Consider the following 17261-nt stretch of genomic DNA (forward strand, 5'->3'; position numbering starts at 1 on the left):
GAGCTCTTACATCAAGGCATTCAGGGCAGTAAGAATCTTGTCTTCAGATTTTTTTGCTCTAAAATACATTTGGCATTTCTGAGGTAAATGCCCTGTGTGTCTTGTTCAGCATTTGACATCTTGACAAATCTGCAAACTGATTTTACTGCTGCTTCAGAAGTGCTCAGGGGCGTTGCTGAGAGCATGGGCAGGTTGTAGGAAGGCTGTGCATGTAGCTGCTGAACTCACCAGTGAGCTCTGCTGCAGGAAGATGTCTCACCTTTTCTCTCCTCACTTGAACAGGAACCTCTCTGTCCTGCATGTCATTGTCACAGTGGTCGTCTCTGTGACCATCTCATGTCCTTACTGGTTTGCAACAGCAAATTCAGCCAAAGCTTATTTCTTCAAATGGAAACAACAAATTTACAGTTTCAGTATCTAGCAAATTTATGCCATGTTTTAAACTAGAATGTAAATTTGGTTATTGTGTCATTATATCCCATCCTTGAAATTTCCAGGCATATTTCATTGCTTATTTAATAGAGGTCTTCATAAAAAGAAATAAAGGAATTTTGTTCCGTTGTAGGTATGAGTTCCTCTGAAACAGATCAGGATTGGTATTTAGCTTGCAGGGGAATTCTACATTTTGAAAAAGTTCAACACAGTTTTATTATAGCCTGTCCTTTGAACAAGCAGAATTCAATTACAGGAGTTCTTGAATGGCACCCAGTCCCCTAGCTCAAGGCAAGCCAGCGAAAGTCTCCTCTGAACAAGCATCAGTTTTCCCTGCAGACCTGAGGCACCTACATGTGGAGCACCTGCTTTCTCTCTGCTGACATGAGAAGAAACAGAGACATCTAGGGCTTACTGCCTAAGTTACTGCAAGAACTTAAAATTTAGGTGCAAATTTTACATGTTTCATTAAATGTAGCATATGTTCCACCCCTTAGAAGTTATTTCATGTGTGATGCTTTATTCTTGTGGCTTTTGTCAATTCTTGTGAATTGAAACCAGACTTCCACACTGAGCTGACATGCTTTTTTTGTTTTTATGAGTCGTTAGACTAATATAAGCCTCCAAGAGGGCACAGATTTCTGACTGATTTCTGCACTGACTTGCAGACCAGACTATGAAATCACATGTTTTGAAAGCACTTCTGCATATAATTAATTTAATAATCAAAGACTGCTGGCCTTCCATAATGTGTTCATTGTTCTTTAAGCAGAACCAGCTCAGCTGTTTTCCAAAAGCCAAGATGTATTTTGAAATGAATGATGGTCTTAAACAACATCTTCACTGACTACAAACCTTGGGATGCTTGAAAGGTAGAAGAATCAACTTGAAGTCACCTCAGCTGGATAAAATAGTGACTGGAATTCCACAATAGCCAGAATATAAAGCATTTAATTTAAAAGAGGCAATGCTGGAATCCTAATTTTGCCTGCAACTAAATTTGCTTGTATGCTTTTTGCTGCATGCTAAGCATCACTCATTAAATGTAAGATCTCCATCTGAAAGGTAATAGTGCCTTTCCATCATGCAGAATGTCCTATCATACTGGCAAAATGGATTTTTATTGAAGATGTAAGTAGTGCTGCAGGCCTGTGATGGAGCTGAAGCTGAATTAGGTTACGGGTGCAGAGGAGTGGTTCGTAACTGAGACTCCTTGGGGAGTGGGGAAGGTCCCCCTGGAAGGTAATCATGCCTAGGCCTCAGATGGCTTCTCTTGCTTCCATTTTCACCCCTTATGAATTATTCGTCCCTGCTAGTTGAAAAGGTCATGGGTCAGTCCTGCTCCAAATCCCCTGGATTTTGACAGAAAAAGCATCTCATGAATAATGAAGCATGGCTTTGTGCACACCAGGGTAACAGCTGAGTGGGGAAGAAAGGACCCTCCCCACAGAAGCAACTTTTGTGTGTGTTTTGAACAACTCATGACCATGCACAAGAAGCCAATTTGTATCTGCAAGTATTAGTTCAAGCTCCTAACCAGAGGACACATGTTCAGGAAAAGCTGAGAATAATGTCTTGAACGCTCCCAATCCCAAAGATTGACAGTATTTGAAATGAAAAATGTTCCTTGAAGTGTCTTGCTATATAAATCATTTGGAAGTGTGTCCTTATCAGTTATTTAGAAGTGCTGAATTTTAGCTGAGAAAATGTAATAGCAGAACTCTGATTGAGCCTTGGCTGATAACCTAAATGTGCTGACCATGAGAGGCGTACAGATTATACCTAAAATCCAGAGACTAAAAATGAACCTTGAATTTTCAAGTGCACAACAAGCTCTGAGAAAATAAGTCAAATTCAGGTATTTTTCAGCTTTGGCTGGGAGTCCAAATTCTATCCAATCTGCTCTGTTGGTGACTGTGAATGACAACTGACTGGATACAAGAGCGAGACAGGTGAAACCAAGGGCAGCTATTTCAGGAGGTGGCACCAGTCAAAATGGCAAAGTACCTGTCTTTCTGTAATTCAGATCAAAATATGTCACAAAAAATGCATAAGAGCTTTTGCTAACGTCTAATATAAACGAATGATTTATCCATGTGCATTTCCAATTCTATTCATAGTTATTTATAATTCCAGACATTGCCTATTGTAAATATCTTGTTGCGGAGGGGTAGTTGTAGGTGGGAAGGAGTTAACTTCTTTTAAACAGAAATTTTTAGGCAGGAATGTAAGCAGCTTTTTTTTTTGCTACCAATAGGTCTCTGAATATGCTCTGTGCATGTTGGGATATATTTCATTATTTGTCAAAACTGTTGCAAATGAGGCTCATGAGCTGATTCAGTCTATGGACTGATTACATAAGCTACCAGGAATCCAGGTCAAAGCAAAATTGTCTTTAGGGAACTACCAGGTAAGAGACAGTGTCTTCTCTTTTTGCTACAATATGCCTTATCCACAAATATATTTTGAAAGATTTTTCAAGAACCAGATAAATCCTAATTTTTTTACAGGAACTAGGAAGAGAAAGTTGTACTTTAAAAGGGTTATTCAACTGTGCGTGAAACCCCATTGCCAGTAAAAGAAAAACAATATGTTTTTTTCCAGATGCTCCTCAGGGTAGTAACCTGAAAACATTTTGCCACTAAAATAACTTTTGCACACAGCTAATCTTGAGGCTTTACAGTACCTGCCAGTCACCTACTGGTTTAGAAGTCTCAAGAGTAAGTGAGACACTGCCTTGGTATTTACCCCATGCCATAAAATCCTGTTCATCTGGCACACACTATGTCTACATATGTATGACATTTGAGCAGAAATTACTAAAGTGTGTATTTTCCTCTTTTTTTTTTTTTTTTTTTTGCTTGGAGGGTGTATTTGTTTACCACTATTTTCTCCCTGGATGGGGACTTCCTACAGGAGGCATTGCACAGGATCCTGATGATTTTGTTGTACAGTTATCAAAAGGACAATTCTGAGTGTGGGATTAAATTAACATCTTTTACAGGTCAAGCTTTCACTTGAAGCCTTCCTGTGTCTCTCATTGATTTTCATGTTCTTTGATCCCAGAATTTCAAGAAACTATTTACTACAAACCTATTTAAAACCTTGTGGTGGAGAGCTATACCCTGAGTATAGTCTGAGAGAAACAAGGCTGAATAAAATATAATTCTCATGATGCTCATCCACATGATGCTTAATTAGTCCTCATTTGGGGGAGCTGAGAAGCTGTGAGCCATAATAATCAGCGCTTTTATGGATAGTAATGTCAGATGAATCTTCAGAAGAAAATGACAAAAATATTTGGGTTTTTTTTCTTCTAACTTTCAAGCATCATTAGATTGCAGGATAGGGGAAATGGAAGCTCAGGAAATTAATTTACTTGACTTCTCCAGTTCTTTGCATAGCTCTATGAGCTACTGAGAGAAGATATGATTTAGAGTTTTTGGTCTATTACAAACCAAAAATAATCAGGGCCAACCTGGTCCTAGAAAAAGCTAGCATAATACTGGGCCTCACCTTCATCCACAGCCACAGAAACTTGCAGGTTGTAAGAACCCCTCAGTAAATCATATAAATTTAGCTCCAGTCTTTGCAGGAAGGAACTGGGTATTTATGCAGCTATTTATGCAGCTGCAGCTGTTATCCTGCACATTTGTTTGTTTTTCACACACACCGTTATGGAAAAAAAAATCTTCCTCTAGAATTGGTAAGTCCATTTCAGCCCCCACTTTGATAATTAGCATTTGATGAGGCTACTTGATCTTGCATGTAACACTTTTCATCAATACTTGGTGTCACTACCATGCATTAAGTGCCAATACATTATTTCTAGGAACATTATGGTTCAGAATGATTGCCACAGTCATTGTTTTATGGAGTCAGCAAATTAGAGAAACGAGTCACAGGAATCTTAAAGACCATTATCCTGGTTTTATGATATTTCCAGAGGATGGTATGTCAACTTATGTGAGCTGAATGGGTGTTTTTTCTCTTATTTTAAAGTAATATTAAAGAGAAATTTAAAGTAAGCTGTAAATATGCATTCAAGACATTAAAAGAATTTTTCCTGAGAATTAATGAATGTGGTAAGTGCCCTGTGGTGAGAGAGTGCTGGATTTTCTTTGAAGTCAAAACTGAGAATTCTGGTTGATTTTCTAGATGATAGGAACATTCATCTGATAGCAACAATTATTTTTCAGTGAAGGCTACTGCAACCTGCAATATCATTTTACTCTGTTGCTAGTTTTATCACTGTCTTCTAGGCTTCTATTCTGCTCGAAGACTGAATCTCTTGATTTTGCAAGGCACTTTCACTAATCCCTACAGGCACCCTGTCTTTTCAAATTAAACCACAAATGTGGCCTTAAAGTACTGGTGAAAATCTAAAGTAAATCTGCAAGGAAAAGAAAAATATAATTTATGCTGGAAGTCCAAACTAGCCATTCTTATCCTTCCATAAACATGTGGATGGGAAAAGAGAAAGTGAATGAGTTTGAGAAGATGTTTCAGCCCAGATGAGTAGTTGTTACCTTTAATTTCCTGGTGTCTCTGGGCTTGTCAGTAATATTTGAGGGGGAGTAATATTTCAGTCGTCTTAAGGAAGCTGTTGTGTTTACAGGAAAAAAAAATAATAAAAAGTCCTTTTAATATTATTCTCCAGTCCATGAGTACATAATCACCTACTACACCAGAGTTGCTGGTGATAAAAACAGAGGGCACAGCATGAGCTGGGAGTGAAATACCTGTCATGCAGCACCATGGTGCCTGTGTGTATAGTCTGGGAGTTTTACTCAGGATTTAGCCTTACACAGTACAGGTGGTGCTGCTGTGCTACCAATGGTCACCAAGAAGCAGAAATTAGTGCAGAAGGATCTGGAGGTGACTTTCAGCACACTTTTGTGCAGCTGCTTTTCCCTTCTGGCTGGCATCTGGGTCTGTAGTGTCCAGAGGAAAAGAGCTGCTGCTGTTGAGCTGAAACAGTGGTGAGCGGTGCTTGGAGGATGCCAGGCTGAAGCGGGAGCATGAAGAAGTCAGAGTTTGCTGTTCACAGGCCTAAGTAAATGGGATCAGAGTTGGCAGTGCCTGGTTCAGAAAAGTGCATGCCACCATTAAACAGCCTCCTAATCAAGAGGTGTGCATGTGTGATCACCCAGGAGGAGATCACATCTGGAAATTCAATGGCCAAATGTTTAAAGGCATTAGAGACACATAGGGATAGAGAGGAGCACCAAATGGTATTTTCAGAAGTGACTCCTATTACTTAAATTGCAATAAAATCTGTGGGAATCAGGCAGTGAAGTACTTAATGCCACTCTGAGAAAACTCTGCAAGGTGCCTGTTTTTATCAGTAAGTGCCTATGTGCCTCTTAAAATCCTGGCTGTCAGAGACATCTCCTACCCGTAAGGCTTTAGTAACACTGAGTAGCAAAGATTGAAGAAGGATTAAGACACAAATGCTGCAGTGTTTGAGCCCTCCCTGTGTAATGTGTGTGCATGGCTCTATTTGTGTGTCTGATGCCACACAAGGAAGATGGATCATGTAGGCACATGCCATCAGAAAGCAAGGATGTGGCACACAGACTTCCTTAAAGGTATCAAAGCAGAGAACAAGAAAATCAGAGCATTGTCTTGGATCCCATTCCCCTGAGCAGATGAAGAGGAAAGGAGGACATATTTAGTACCTTGTTCCTTAGATCACAGTAGCAAAAGTACAACCTGGCTCCAGGGCTAAATAAAGAAGGAAAATGTACTAAGTCCTTCTACCAGCTGCGGTAGAGAAAGGCCTGCTGTGTTCTCCAGGAGGATTATTGGTATTACTAGTTACTGGAGAGATGCACATAAAATTGTGTGAAGAGTAGAAAGGTAAACTTCCAACTCAGGTGATCAGAAGTATAAAGAAAATAACTATAAAGAAGTATAAAGTATAAAGAAATAGGAGATTATTCTTTTGCAAAAACCAGTCTCTTCAAAATCTTATTGCAAATACAGTCTTGCAAAATAATCTAGCAATACTGTATTTTGTGATATGAGTTAGTTAGTAATACACAGGAGACAAGAGGACCTTGAAAAAATCAGCTTAGAAAGACTTCCCCAACTGTGTCAGGGACTGTAGTTTAAATGCAAAGCTGGTGAACATTCAGATGCATAGTAGCAATCAAGCAGCCACCAAGAGAATACAGCAAGGAGCACAGAGACACATGAATCTGAAGAGCAGAATACTTCTGTGACAGTAAAAGTCAAGATGTGAACAGAGGAGCTGAATTCAATGTATGGAAGGCCAGCAGGTCCTGTGGAGTAAAACCTGATGATGAAAAGCAGGGTCATAGACAGACTGGAAAGTACACAGTCATATCAAAGCCTGTAGGGAGAGCAGCTAAAGAAAAAACAGAGCACAATCAGGAAACAGTTGCTGATTTAGAGTTTGGATACTAGGCTGTACAAAATGGCAAAAATGAATGGTTTGTAGGTGCCAGGCTGGCACCAGATGCAGTAATATTGGAGTAACCAGATACAGGCAAACTGAATGTCAGGTAGATAGACATATACAGAACTGTGGAGACATCTTTGGGATTATTCAAGGGAAGAAAGCAAAATTGTCATCCAGCAATGGTGAATGGCAGTTACATTACTTCTTAATCCCTTGAACTATATGTTAGTACAAGCATAATCGGAAGCACTTGAGATCATCAGTAATACAGAAGACACAGAGGGCCCTTTTGTCAGTGCAAACAGGCAAATAGATGATGCTTTGACTACTGCTCTGTTCTCTTGGCTTGAACTCATCACTCTGCAGTCAGGCAGGCTCAGCCCAGGGTGCCTGCAGTGGCGACTCCAGCCTGGGGTAGCTGCACCTCTGCAAACTGACTTTGCTGCAGTGTGCAGAGGGAGGATCACAGGATCTAAAGAAGAGTTAGCATGTGTCTCACAAGAAAGATGAAGCATTGGTCAGCTCCCAGAGCTGGATATCATTGCTACTAGTGGAATGAGTCCTGTGATTGGAGTGCTGGCACCAAGGGCTACAGGCTTCAGGAGGAGGCAGGACAGGTGAGGGGGAGGTATGACACTATAAGTAAGGGAGAGGTTTGATTGCACAGCCCTTAGAGTTAGTGATGATGTGATGAAGAGCCTCTGGGTGAACACTGGAGGGCAGGAAAACAAAGCAGGTATTGCAAAGAGTGTTTGCTACTGATTGCCCAGTTGGGATGTAAGCACCAGTGAGTAATTCTATAGGCAATTGGGAGAACTCTCTGGACCAGTAGCCCTTGTCATTATGGGAGATTTCAAGTACCCAGATATCAACTGGAAATATCATACTTCTGTGACAAGCCTTGGAAATTCTTGAGGCTTATAGAGATTCTTGAGGCTTGTCATTCATATTTAGAGAGCCAACTGGGAAAGATGCCCTCCTGGACTATTTGTGAATAGAGCAGGACTCATCAGGGATGTGACAGTAAGGCGGCTGTCTTGGCTACAGTGTTCATGAAATAGCTGAGTTGAGGATTTTCACTGTAAAGACAGAAAAGGATGGCAGAGTTGCTTCCCTGGACTTCATGAGAGCAAACTTTATGCTATTCACGGCGTTACTTAGCGGTGTGCCAAGGGAATCTGCTTTTAAGGACTTTGGAGTCCACATATGCTGATCAGTATTTAAGACTCACCTTTCAGAAGCACAGGAGCAGTTAACTTTACCATGCTGTGAGTCAAGCAAGCAGAGCAAAAGGCTAGCTTGTCTGAACAGGGAACTCCTTGTGTGGATCAGGAGGAAAATGAAACTGTATGACCTCTGAAAGCAAGGTGGACATGTCCTTAATTGGTCAACCTTGAAGTAGTCAGTTCTGAGTACAGAGCTGGGGTTCATTTACACAGGAAGAAGACATGAAAGTCCAAAGCTCAGTTAGAGTTGAAACTGTCCAGTGTTGTTTCAAATAACAAGAAGGGCTTTTTTTTTCAGATGAGGTCTAAAGAAAAGATTGGGCTGATACTTGGTGACTTGGTGAAGGTGGCAAATACTTGATAGTGCTTGGTCAATCTGACTAACAGGAATGAAGAAAAAGCAGATGCATTCTATGCACTTTTTGTCTCATTCTTTAGTAGACCTACAGCTTCCCAGTCCTCTGAGTTGGAGGACCATAAATGTGAGAACAGTGACTTTCTATTTGTGAACACTGGAATTGTAAGAGACCAGCTGTATCAGCTGAATGTTCACAAGTCCATGGGGCCTCATGGATTCATCCAAGTGTTCTGAAGGAGCCAGTGCATGTTGTGGCAGGACCCCTCTCAATAATCTGTCAAAGATCTTGCAGGTTTAGGGAGGTCCCGCTGATTTGAAGCTTGTTATGTTATTCTAGTTGCAAAAAATGTAACTACAATGTTATTCTAGTCTACAAAAAAAAGGCATGAGGAAAGACCCAGGGAATTACAGACCTGTTAATTTAGCCTCTGTTGCTGGAAAAATTATTGAGATTATTATACTGGGTACTACCGAAAGGCATTTAAAGAATGATACAGTCATAAGGAACAGTCAATATAGGTTCATAAAAGGGAAGTCCCATTAAACTGATTTGATATCCTTCTATAATAAGGTCACCTGTGTAGTGGATGAAGAGAAAGCAGTGGATACAGTTTTCTCAGGATTTTAGTAGGCTTCTGATACTGTACCTCAGCATCTTTCTGGACAGATTGCTCAGCCATGGAATGAGTGGACTTGTGATGCACTGGGTGAAGAACTGGCCAAAGGCCAGATCTCAAAGGATTGCAGGCTACAGCTGGCTGTTGACAGGTCACCAGTGATGTTCTTTGGGGCTCAGTTTTAGGACCAGTTCTGTCATATATATATATGCGTGTGTGAATATATATATACATACATACATACATATATATATATATATATACATACACATATATATATGTGTATATGTATATATATATATACACACACATATGCATATATATCAATGATCAGGATGCAGGAGTTGAATGCACCACTGGCAAGTTTGCTGATCATACCAAAGTGGGAGGTGCTTTTAATTCTCTTGAGAAGACACAAAATATCTTGCAGAGGGATGTAGGTACCCTGGAGCATTGGCCAATGATTAGCAGGAGGAAATGTAACAATTCAAAAGGCTGGATTCTGATCCCCCTGGGATGGTGTAAAGCCAGGCACAAGTATGGATGAGAGGAGTGGCTGAAGAGCAGCCCTGCAGAGAGGGATCTGGGGGTTCTGGTGAACAGCAGGCTCAGTGTGAAACACCAGAGAGCAAAGCCCATCCTGGGGTGCATCAAACAGAGCATCAACAGTCACCCAAAATTATCCTGCTGTGTTCAGTGTTGGTGTGGCCTCACCTGGAGCACTCTGTGCAGTTCTGGGCCCCACCATGGAAGGAGGATGTGAAAGTCCTTGAACACATCCAGAGGAGGACGACAAATCTTGGTGAAAGGACTGCAAGGAATGTCCTAAGAGGAGCAGCTGAGGACACTGTACTTTTCTAGTTTGGAGAGAAGGAGGCTGAGGGGTGACCTCATTGCTCTCTGCAGCTTCCTGAGGAGGGGAAACAGAAACGGAAGCACTGAGCTCTTCTCCCTGGTGTCCACTGACACAATGCAAGGGAGTGGTCCTGTGGGAATGCCCCGCAGGAGATTCAGACTGGACATTAGGAAGCATTTCTTTACAGAGAGGATGGTCAAACTCTGGAACAGGCTTCCTAGAAAAGTGGTTGATGCCCCAAACCTGTCAGTGTTTAACAGGCATTTGGACATGTCCTTAATTGGTCAACCTTGAAGTGGTCAGGCAGTTGGATTAGATGCTTGTTGCAGGTCACTTTCAATATACATATTCTATTCTACTCTATTCCATTTTGTCCTATTCTATTCTTTCCTGCTGTGATCTTCCTGCTGTGATCTTCCTGTTGCACCCTGAGGCTGTTCATTCAGATCTGTTTTTTCATGACATAAAATCTAATTTTTTTCCTAGCAAGGAAGGGTGGGGACTGATGCATTTTCTGTTTTCTTAGAGACTTTTTCTAGTCCAGAGCAGGCATACAGTGGTAGCACAACACACAGTTTGAACTAGTTGATTTCTCATTTATCTCTTGGATGAGGTAGCTGCCAAGTGTCTCAGCCCAACATCTTCTGCAATCCCTAACTCCATTAACCACCTCTACATAACAAATGAGGGATCATTCTCCAGCTATCCCCAAAATTTTTAGTGGGCTGATGTGTTTTTTCTGTAAGTTGATACTAGCTCACTGACATGACAGGCAGTATTAATAAAGCCTTAGTCACAGAGCTGGAAAGAATGCTTTTTACACATAGGACCAAGAGCTGCCTGGATCCTTCTTTGTTTGAGCAAGCAGCCAGAAAGTTTGAGGAAATAATGAGAAAAAGGAGATGTACTTGTCAATAAAATTTCATGATTGAGTGTAGATGTTGGTGAGAAATGAGACATCTTGCTGCTTTTTGCCAAAAGCTTTAGAATCACAGTGTTGTGTTTCCATGTTTTGCTGCACAATTTCCTAATGATAATGTGTTCATAAACAGCAAAGCAATATAGCTCCGCAATGCACTGTCAAGACAGAACAGTAATGATTATGTGGCTTCTTTTGAATAAGATAATCTTGAAATCCAGTAATTAAGTCACAATGTGTGTCTTGGTTAACTCTGTGTCTTGCTTTAATTCAGTGTCATTTTTAAGTACAAGAATTGTCCCATGTTTGTGTTCCAAATGTTTGTGTTCCAAAAATCAATATTTACTGTTTGTTAGATAGAATTTTGAAACAGAAAAGCTGTAGTGGAGGCCTGTGAACTTCTCAGGGTCTTTGCTGAGTATAACACACCCTGCCTGAACCTGCAATTTGTTCAAATTTTTGTTCAAGTAAACCTGCAATTTGTTCAAATTTTTGTTCAAGTAAACTACTACAAGTCCCATCAGCCCAGCTCTGCCCTGTCTGCAATAAAGATCTGTTGCTACAGGCCTTGGCATTAGTTCAGGAGATGTTTCCAGTCAGGATTCATTCTTGACATAGATGAATGAGGACTTTGGTGAGACAACTCAAAAAGAGATTGCCCTATATAATTTGGCTGAGCATTAGGCTTTGAGAAATGAATGATTACATTTAGAATTGCCTTTCACATGAATGGCTGGAGAAGATCTGTCCAGCTGTCTATATGAGAGATTTATTTTCTGGGGTAAAAGTGGAGTGAACTACTTTTTCCATTCAGAGAAAGCTTTGGGTTGAGTAGTCACCTTCTTTTGAAGGAGAAGAATATTCCTGATGATAAAAAGAGTACATAGAAATGAGAGTGCATTTTGGAAATTGAATAGTATCTTCTTCTCCAGAGATCCATAACCACTACCAAAAGGGTACCAATTTAAAAACAAGTGTTTGAGGGGAAAAGGTTACTTTTATCAGAGAAGATACTACTGCAGATGCACATGCTGAGCTGACTTTACAAAGCAGTTAAGTAGTTTTACATTGTAAAACTTTTAAGATGCGCCTACAAATAAAATTTCTCTGACAGGTACATGGAAATTCTGCTAATCCTTTGTGTCAGAAATGTACTTTTGGAGTGTGTAAGGCTAGAATAAGCCTTTTTTAAGGCAATATAATGAAGTTAGAAAATCTAGGAATTTATAAAATATGTGGTTTATTCTTCTATGCCTTCACCCCATAGAAATTTAGGAAATTATGAGCTTCTTCTTAAATCCTTGTGTGTTCTTCTTTGTGTATTTTCAGGATTCCTCTTTGATTGGAACAGCCACAGTGGCTGGTCCCAGGACAAGTGCAATAATTGGAGATCAGGGAACACCACCGAAGGTCCAGCTCCCCCTCAATATGTAAGCAGCTCATCTCAGTCACTGTGTACTCTTTGTTTCCAATTGTGTGTGTGTGTGTGTGTGTGTGTGTGTGTGTGTGTGTGTGTGCTTGAAACCTGAATGCCCAAATCTCAGCTCAGGTGCATTCTGAGAAGAGAGAGATTGCAATTTCAAATGTGAGGCAGCCTCTGCTGAAATTAAAAAATTAATAGAGAAGGGCAGGGCAAGACTTCCCCCTTTCTGTGTGAGCCCTTTTAGACTTTATTTATTGTAACTGTATAGATCACTGTGAAGCAAACTGAGTACCTCTGAGCTAGAGAAAATCTTTCATTTAAAGCTCTTAAAAAGGTGTAGTCCCATGCAATCAAACACCTGATTTATTCACAATTAACCAGAAAAAATGGCTCAGTTGCACTTTTTTGGTGCCATCAACAATGAACGAACAAGGCAATGAATGAACTTCACATCTTTGGCATACAGTCTTGTTGAATAGTGCGTAGAATAACAGAAGGTTCACAGAACAAATAGATTTCATATTTGGCAAGTCTCTTCTAGCCTGGTTGGTTTATCTGATACTTGTCTAATTAACTACTGAATCCTCTCCTCTCAACACATATACCTCATAAAAGCAGGACAACTATACACACACAAACACATATGCGTATCCACATTTTTGGGTTTTATGATATAGCTAAAACAAGGTCTGAATTCACAAAATCCTGAAAATAATAGATCTTAAGAACAATGGGGGTGTTTAATCAGAACCAAACAAATTTCTTCTTATCTACTTGAGATCTTTATACCTGAGAGATGCCACACGTCCCTGAGTGCCCCATGGAGAGGTCTCACCATTGCCCTGTGCTCACCCTGCACAGCCTGTGTGGCACATAGTGGGGCACGTGTTTATTGCAAGATTTGCCCTGACTAGGAAGTGATAACTGGCAACATTTGAAGTACCTGGTTGCTGAATCAGGACATTTTCCAGCTCTCAGGCAATGCCCCTGACTCCATGCCTCAGCAAGCCTCCCCTGCTCCCTCCCATGCTTCTCCTGTCATCTCCCTTGTGAAGCAGCCTTGTAATCCGGTCTGTCATTCTGCATTTACAAGCCAAGTTCCAGTCAAAGAAGATGCATTATTTGAAAGCTGTAGCAGTAGTGGGGAGGTGCAACTCTAGACAAAACCCTGGGGCTTCTGCGCTGTAAGCAGAGTCACAGGCAGCTATCCAAGGCCAAGAACAATTCACACTTCAACCTTTTTTCAGGGAATTTCTAATAAACATTTTGGGTTCTTCCAGGTCCCACTTCCAAGCCTTAGCCTCGCTGTTTCACATAGCCCAGAATAATCTGATACTACATTTTGCAAGATTTCAGATTGTTTTTTTAACACTTTTTTCTAGGCTGTACAGAATTAGCTGGTGAAGTTTCACACCTAAAATCTAGAGAGCAGTGAAATGTGTCCAAATCCAAAGACTTTGCCTTAAGGCAAAATCATCCTCAGCAAATGGGACCACTAGACCTGATTTCCTGCCAGAGGAAAAACCCAGAAACAAATTCTGGGGAGGGAAGCTGCTGGCAATCAGATTGTTTTCAGCCATGGATGAGAGCAGGCATCTCCCCCAGCTCTCCCACAACCGCCTCCCTGCCAGGAGTGGAGTTTATGCCTGCCCACAGGCTGGGCCTGCCCCTGGATTTGGAGAACCCTGTGCCTCTGCAACTAAAGAGGAGACCCCCAGGGATGGGCATCCTCACTAGCCCCTTGCACAGGAGATGGGATTGCTGGTCCACAAAGAAAGTACTGATCACTTGTGTTGTGCCAGGGTCACCCTACATGGTTGTCACACAGAAGCTTTCATCACTTTAGCCATACAGAGGTTGGTCTTTCTGGTGTGGCATCTGTGCTGGGCTGTTGTACACCTTCTTTTAGTCTCTGCAAGGATTTCAATGCTCTATCCAGAGGATGTTTAGGCTCATTGTGATATTGGGTATTCAGACTTAGTGGTAGCTGACGTGGGGGAATTTGCTGGGTGAAGCTAGTAGGAGAGAACAAAAAGAAACTAATAGGAGATCTGAAGATAGCTGCAAGGCACAACAGCCTATGATCCACTTAGGGTAATTTTCCTTGCACCTGCTTCCAGAATCTCCACCTGTAAGTTACATTATTACATGTAGCCCGTGGGGAGAAAAGGCTAAGTGAATCTATCTAAAATGCTCTATCCCTGACCCCCTGCTTTACCCATAGCTTCTGAATCTGAACCCTGTGTAAGCAGCAATTTCAAGAGGGACAGTCAAAGCCACATTCTCTGCTCCCTTGAGTGAGTGCAGTCTGGCACTTTCTGTTATGTCCTTGCAGTGCTGAAGGATTAGCACTGAAGCATGCAACCTTATTTCTTGTCAGGGTGACGCATTTTAATGTCCTTCAGATCATATGCAGCCTCATGTTTTCCGTCAGGTGAACAGCTACAGACCTGCTCAAGACCACCCGATTATATAGGCTAAAAAAAGCATGTACAGGGTGGTTTCTCCCCTCTGTTGGCTAATGAAATATAGTTTCTGATTAGCTCTTTGTACCCCATGCATGTGGTAAACAGGCACATCAGCCTAAGATTCCCCAAGGAGCTGTTACCAAATAGTTCATATTCTGCTCGTTACTGCTGTTTATTTACTACCTTCAGAATAAAAATAAGGAAATCTATGGTACAATAAAGAAGTAGAATCAAGAAAAATAACAGGATTTATTCCTCAATTATATTTCCTGGAGAGCAGAAGTAAAAAGTCATGTATCATTTTTATTGGCTGAAAATCTACAATTACAACTGCTATAGTTTTGGTTTTTTCTCTGGTTCACTGCTATAAGGTGGGCAGCAACCCTCTTCTCACCCACCCCTGAGTCTAAGAGCATTCTGCTGCACTTTGTAGTGCAAATGCACTTTCTCTGTTTTCCCATTTCTCTTAGTCTATGTTCACTGCCTGTAAATCACAAATAAATAAAAAAAACTCAGGAAGGCACAACCTTGATCAAGAATTACCAGAAATCCCTTTTTGTATCTGGAGAAAAGCAATAATACAAAGAAAATCTGGTATTTACAAAGAAAGTGTTGTTCTGTGTGTGCACTCTTTCTATTCTATCCCGGCTTTCCATTATTTCCCAAAGTGCAAGCAATCATTCTTAATTTTCAACAAGAATCTCTCTAAACAGAGAGTGTCTCTGTAGGGATTTTAAGCTGTAGTCATTTCACAACACTAGACACATCCCTGAAGTAGTAACAGAAGAACAAAAGAGAGATAAATAGAAAGACTCTAAACAAAGGGAATAAATAAAAGCTGTAATTAAATAAATAAAAAGTTTTACATATTGGATCCTGTATTAAAGATTTATTAGTATACTTGCAAGACATTCAAAACCAAATTCTACCACTTCACTTACTTAAATAAAAAATCCTCTGCAGAATGTGGCCCTTTCTCACTTTTTGTTTTACCAACATAGTACAAGAATTACCATACTAGATCAGAACAGTTTGGTGTGCTGTTTCTAAACTTGGCCAGCATAAATAGCATTGAGAAAGCTGCAAGAAAAGCTTTTGAAATAGCCTACCTATTTTGAAATAGCTTACCTATTTATTTTCCTCTTAAACTCCACAACAGAGGTGGATCCCACCTGAAGCAAATGAATGTATATTTCTTCCAGATGTCAGGATTTGCAAAGCCCTCTTACTCCAGCCCTTGTTACTCTGGCTGTCACTGTAATTGTCATGTTTTTCTGAAACTGTTGATACATCCTTAACTTGGGTGCTGCTTTGTGGCACTGTTTTGGTTTGGTTATGCCCTGGAAGAGAAGCATGTCTCATCAACTTCTAAATTACCTTTTACTTTGATTAGTTACTCCCTTATTGTCTTAGAATCCAGTCTCTTCCCTTCCCTGTTTGTGAAGCAGCCTGTAATGGTGTCCCTTTTTAACCTCAACTTCTGAGCAGCTCTCTCTGCTCTGTGGGGCTGGAGCTGGATCAGGACAGGTGGTGGCTGATGTCACCTGTGTGCTCTCTCCCTGTGTGACCTCTCCCCACAGCTACCTGGCCCTGTATGCCTACAAGCCTCAGAAGAACGATGAGCTGGAGCTGCGCAAAGGGGAGATGTACCGCGTCATTGAGAAGTGCCAGGACGGCTGGTTCAAGGGCACCTCTCTGAGGAGTGGCATGTCCGGGGTCTTCCCAGGCAACTACGTGACACCCGTGTCAAGGTGAGGACCACCTGCCTCTACTGGGGCATTCTGGATGGCACCGAAAAAATGTAGCTCTGCTTTTAAATCACATTCCTCTTCCAGAAATCCTCTGCACTGTGGACTTCAGTAATGAGACTTGATGGTTGTAGCATTTGAGTGATCCATGTCCTCAGGAGATTGCACCAGTTGTATTAGATGATGTATTTATAACCTCTGATAGGCCCAGGTTTTATTATTGTAAAGAATCTGTTGGCTAATGGTTTTATTGTTATAAAACTACTGGACACGTAACAAAATTAAAAACGCTCGTGTTTTGCTTTTCAGTAGCTCCTCATCTCGATTTTGTTCTTCCTAAAGCAGAGATCTGGCATAGTTTGGATCTGGACTAATGTTTGAACAGTTAAAATTCTAAAGTGGTAGGAGAGTTAAGTAAATTGTCTGAGTTTACCTACCCCTGCCTCAGTTGCAGCAGATGAGAAAAGGAAAAAAGGCATTTTTGAGGGAGGAATGCCATTTGTCAGAGTTCACTATTGGACAATACCATATCAAAGCTGAGAAGCTGAGAAGAAAGTCAATCTCTGTGTCCCAGACTGTTTGCCCTACATGTTCCTTGCAGGTAAATGCTGGCATATGTATGCCCGTATCTCCTTTAGAGGAACTGTGGATTGGCAAACTGAACTCATTCCTTCTCATGTGCTCTCAGTCTCTCCTCCCACACGCACACAGTCTCCACCATCTCTGACTCCTCTCCAGAAAAGGGCACCTCACAACTCAGACACTGTTGATCTGGAAAAATTGATCC

General features: G+C 41.1%; 1 protein-coding gene across 1 annotated transcript in view; it reads left to right on the top strand.

Annotated features, from left to right (window-relative positions):
* SH3RF3 (SH3 domain containing ring finger 3) overlaps positions 1 to 17261 on the top strand; it is a 244185-nt gene that overhangs the window by 187057 nt on the left and 39867 nt on the right. The window contains exons 6-7 of the mRNA XM_058800212.1: positions 12165 to 12265; positions 16307 to 16477. Coding sequence (XP_058656195.1) covers positions 12165 to 12265; positions 16307 to 16477 — 272 coding nt within the window. The remainder of the gene's footprint in view (positions 1 to 12164; positions 12266 to 16306; positions 16478 to 17261) is intronic.

Source organism: Ammospiza caudacuta, chromosome 2 (genome assembly GCF_027887145.1).
Source record: "Ammospiza caudacuta isolate bAmmCau1 chromosome 2, bAmmCau1.pri, whole genome shotgun sequence".
NCBI lineage: Eukaryota > Metazoa > Chordata > Aves > Passeriformes > Passerellidae > Ammospiza > Ammospiza caudacuta.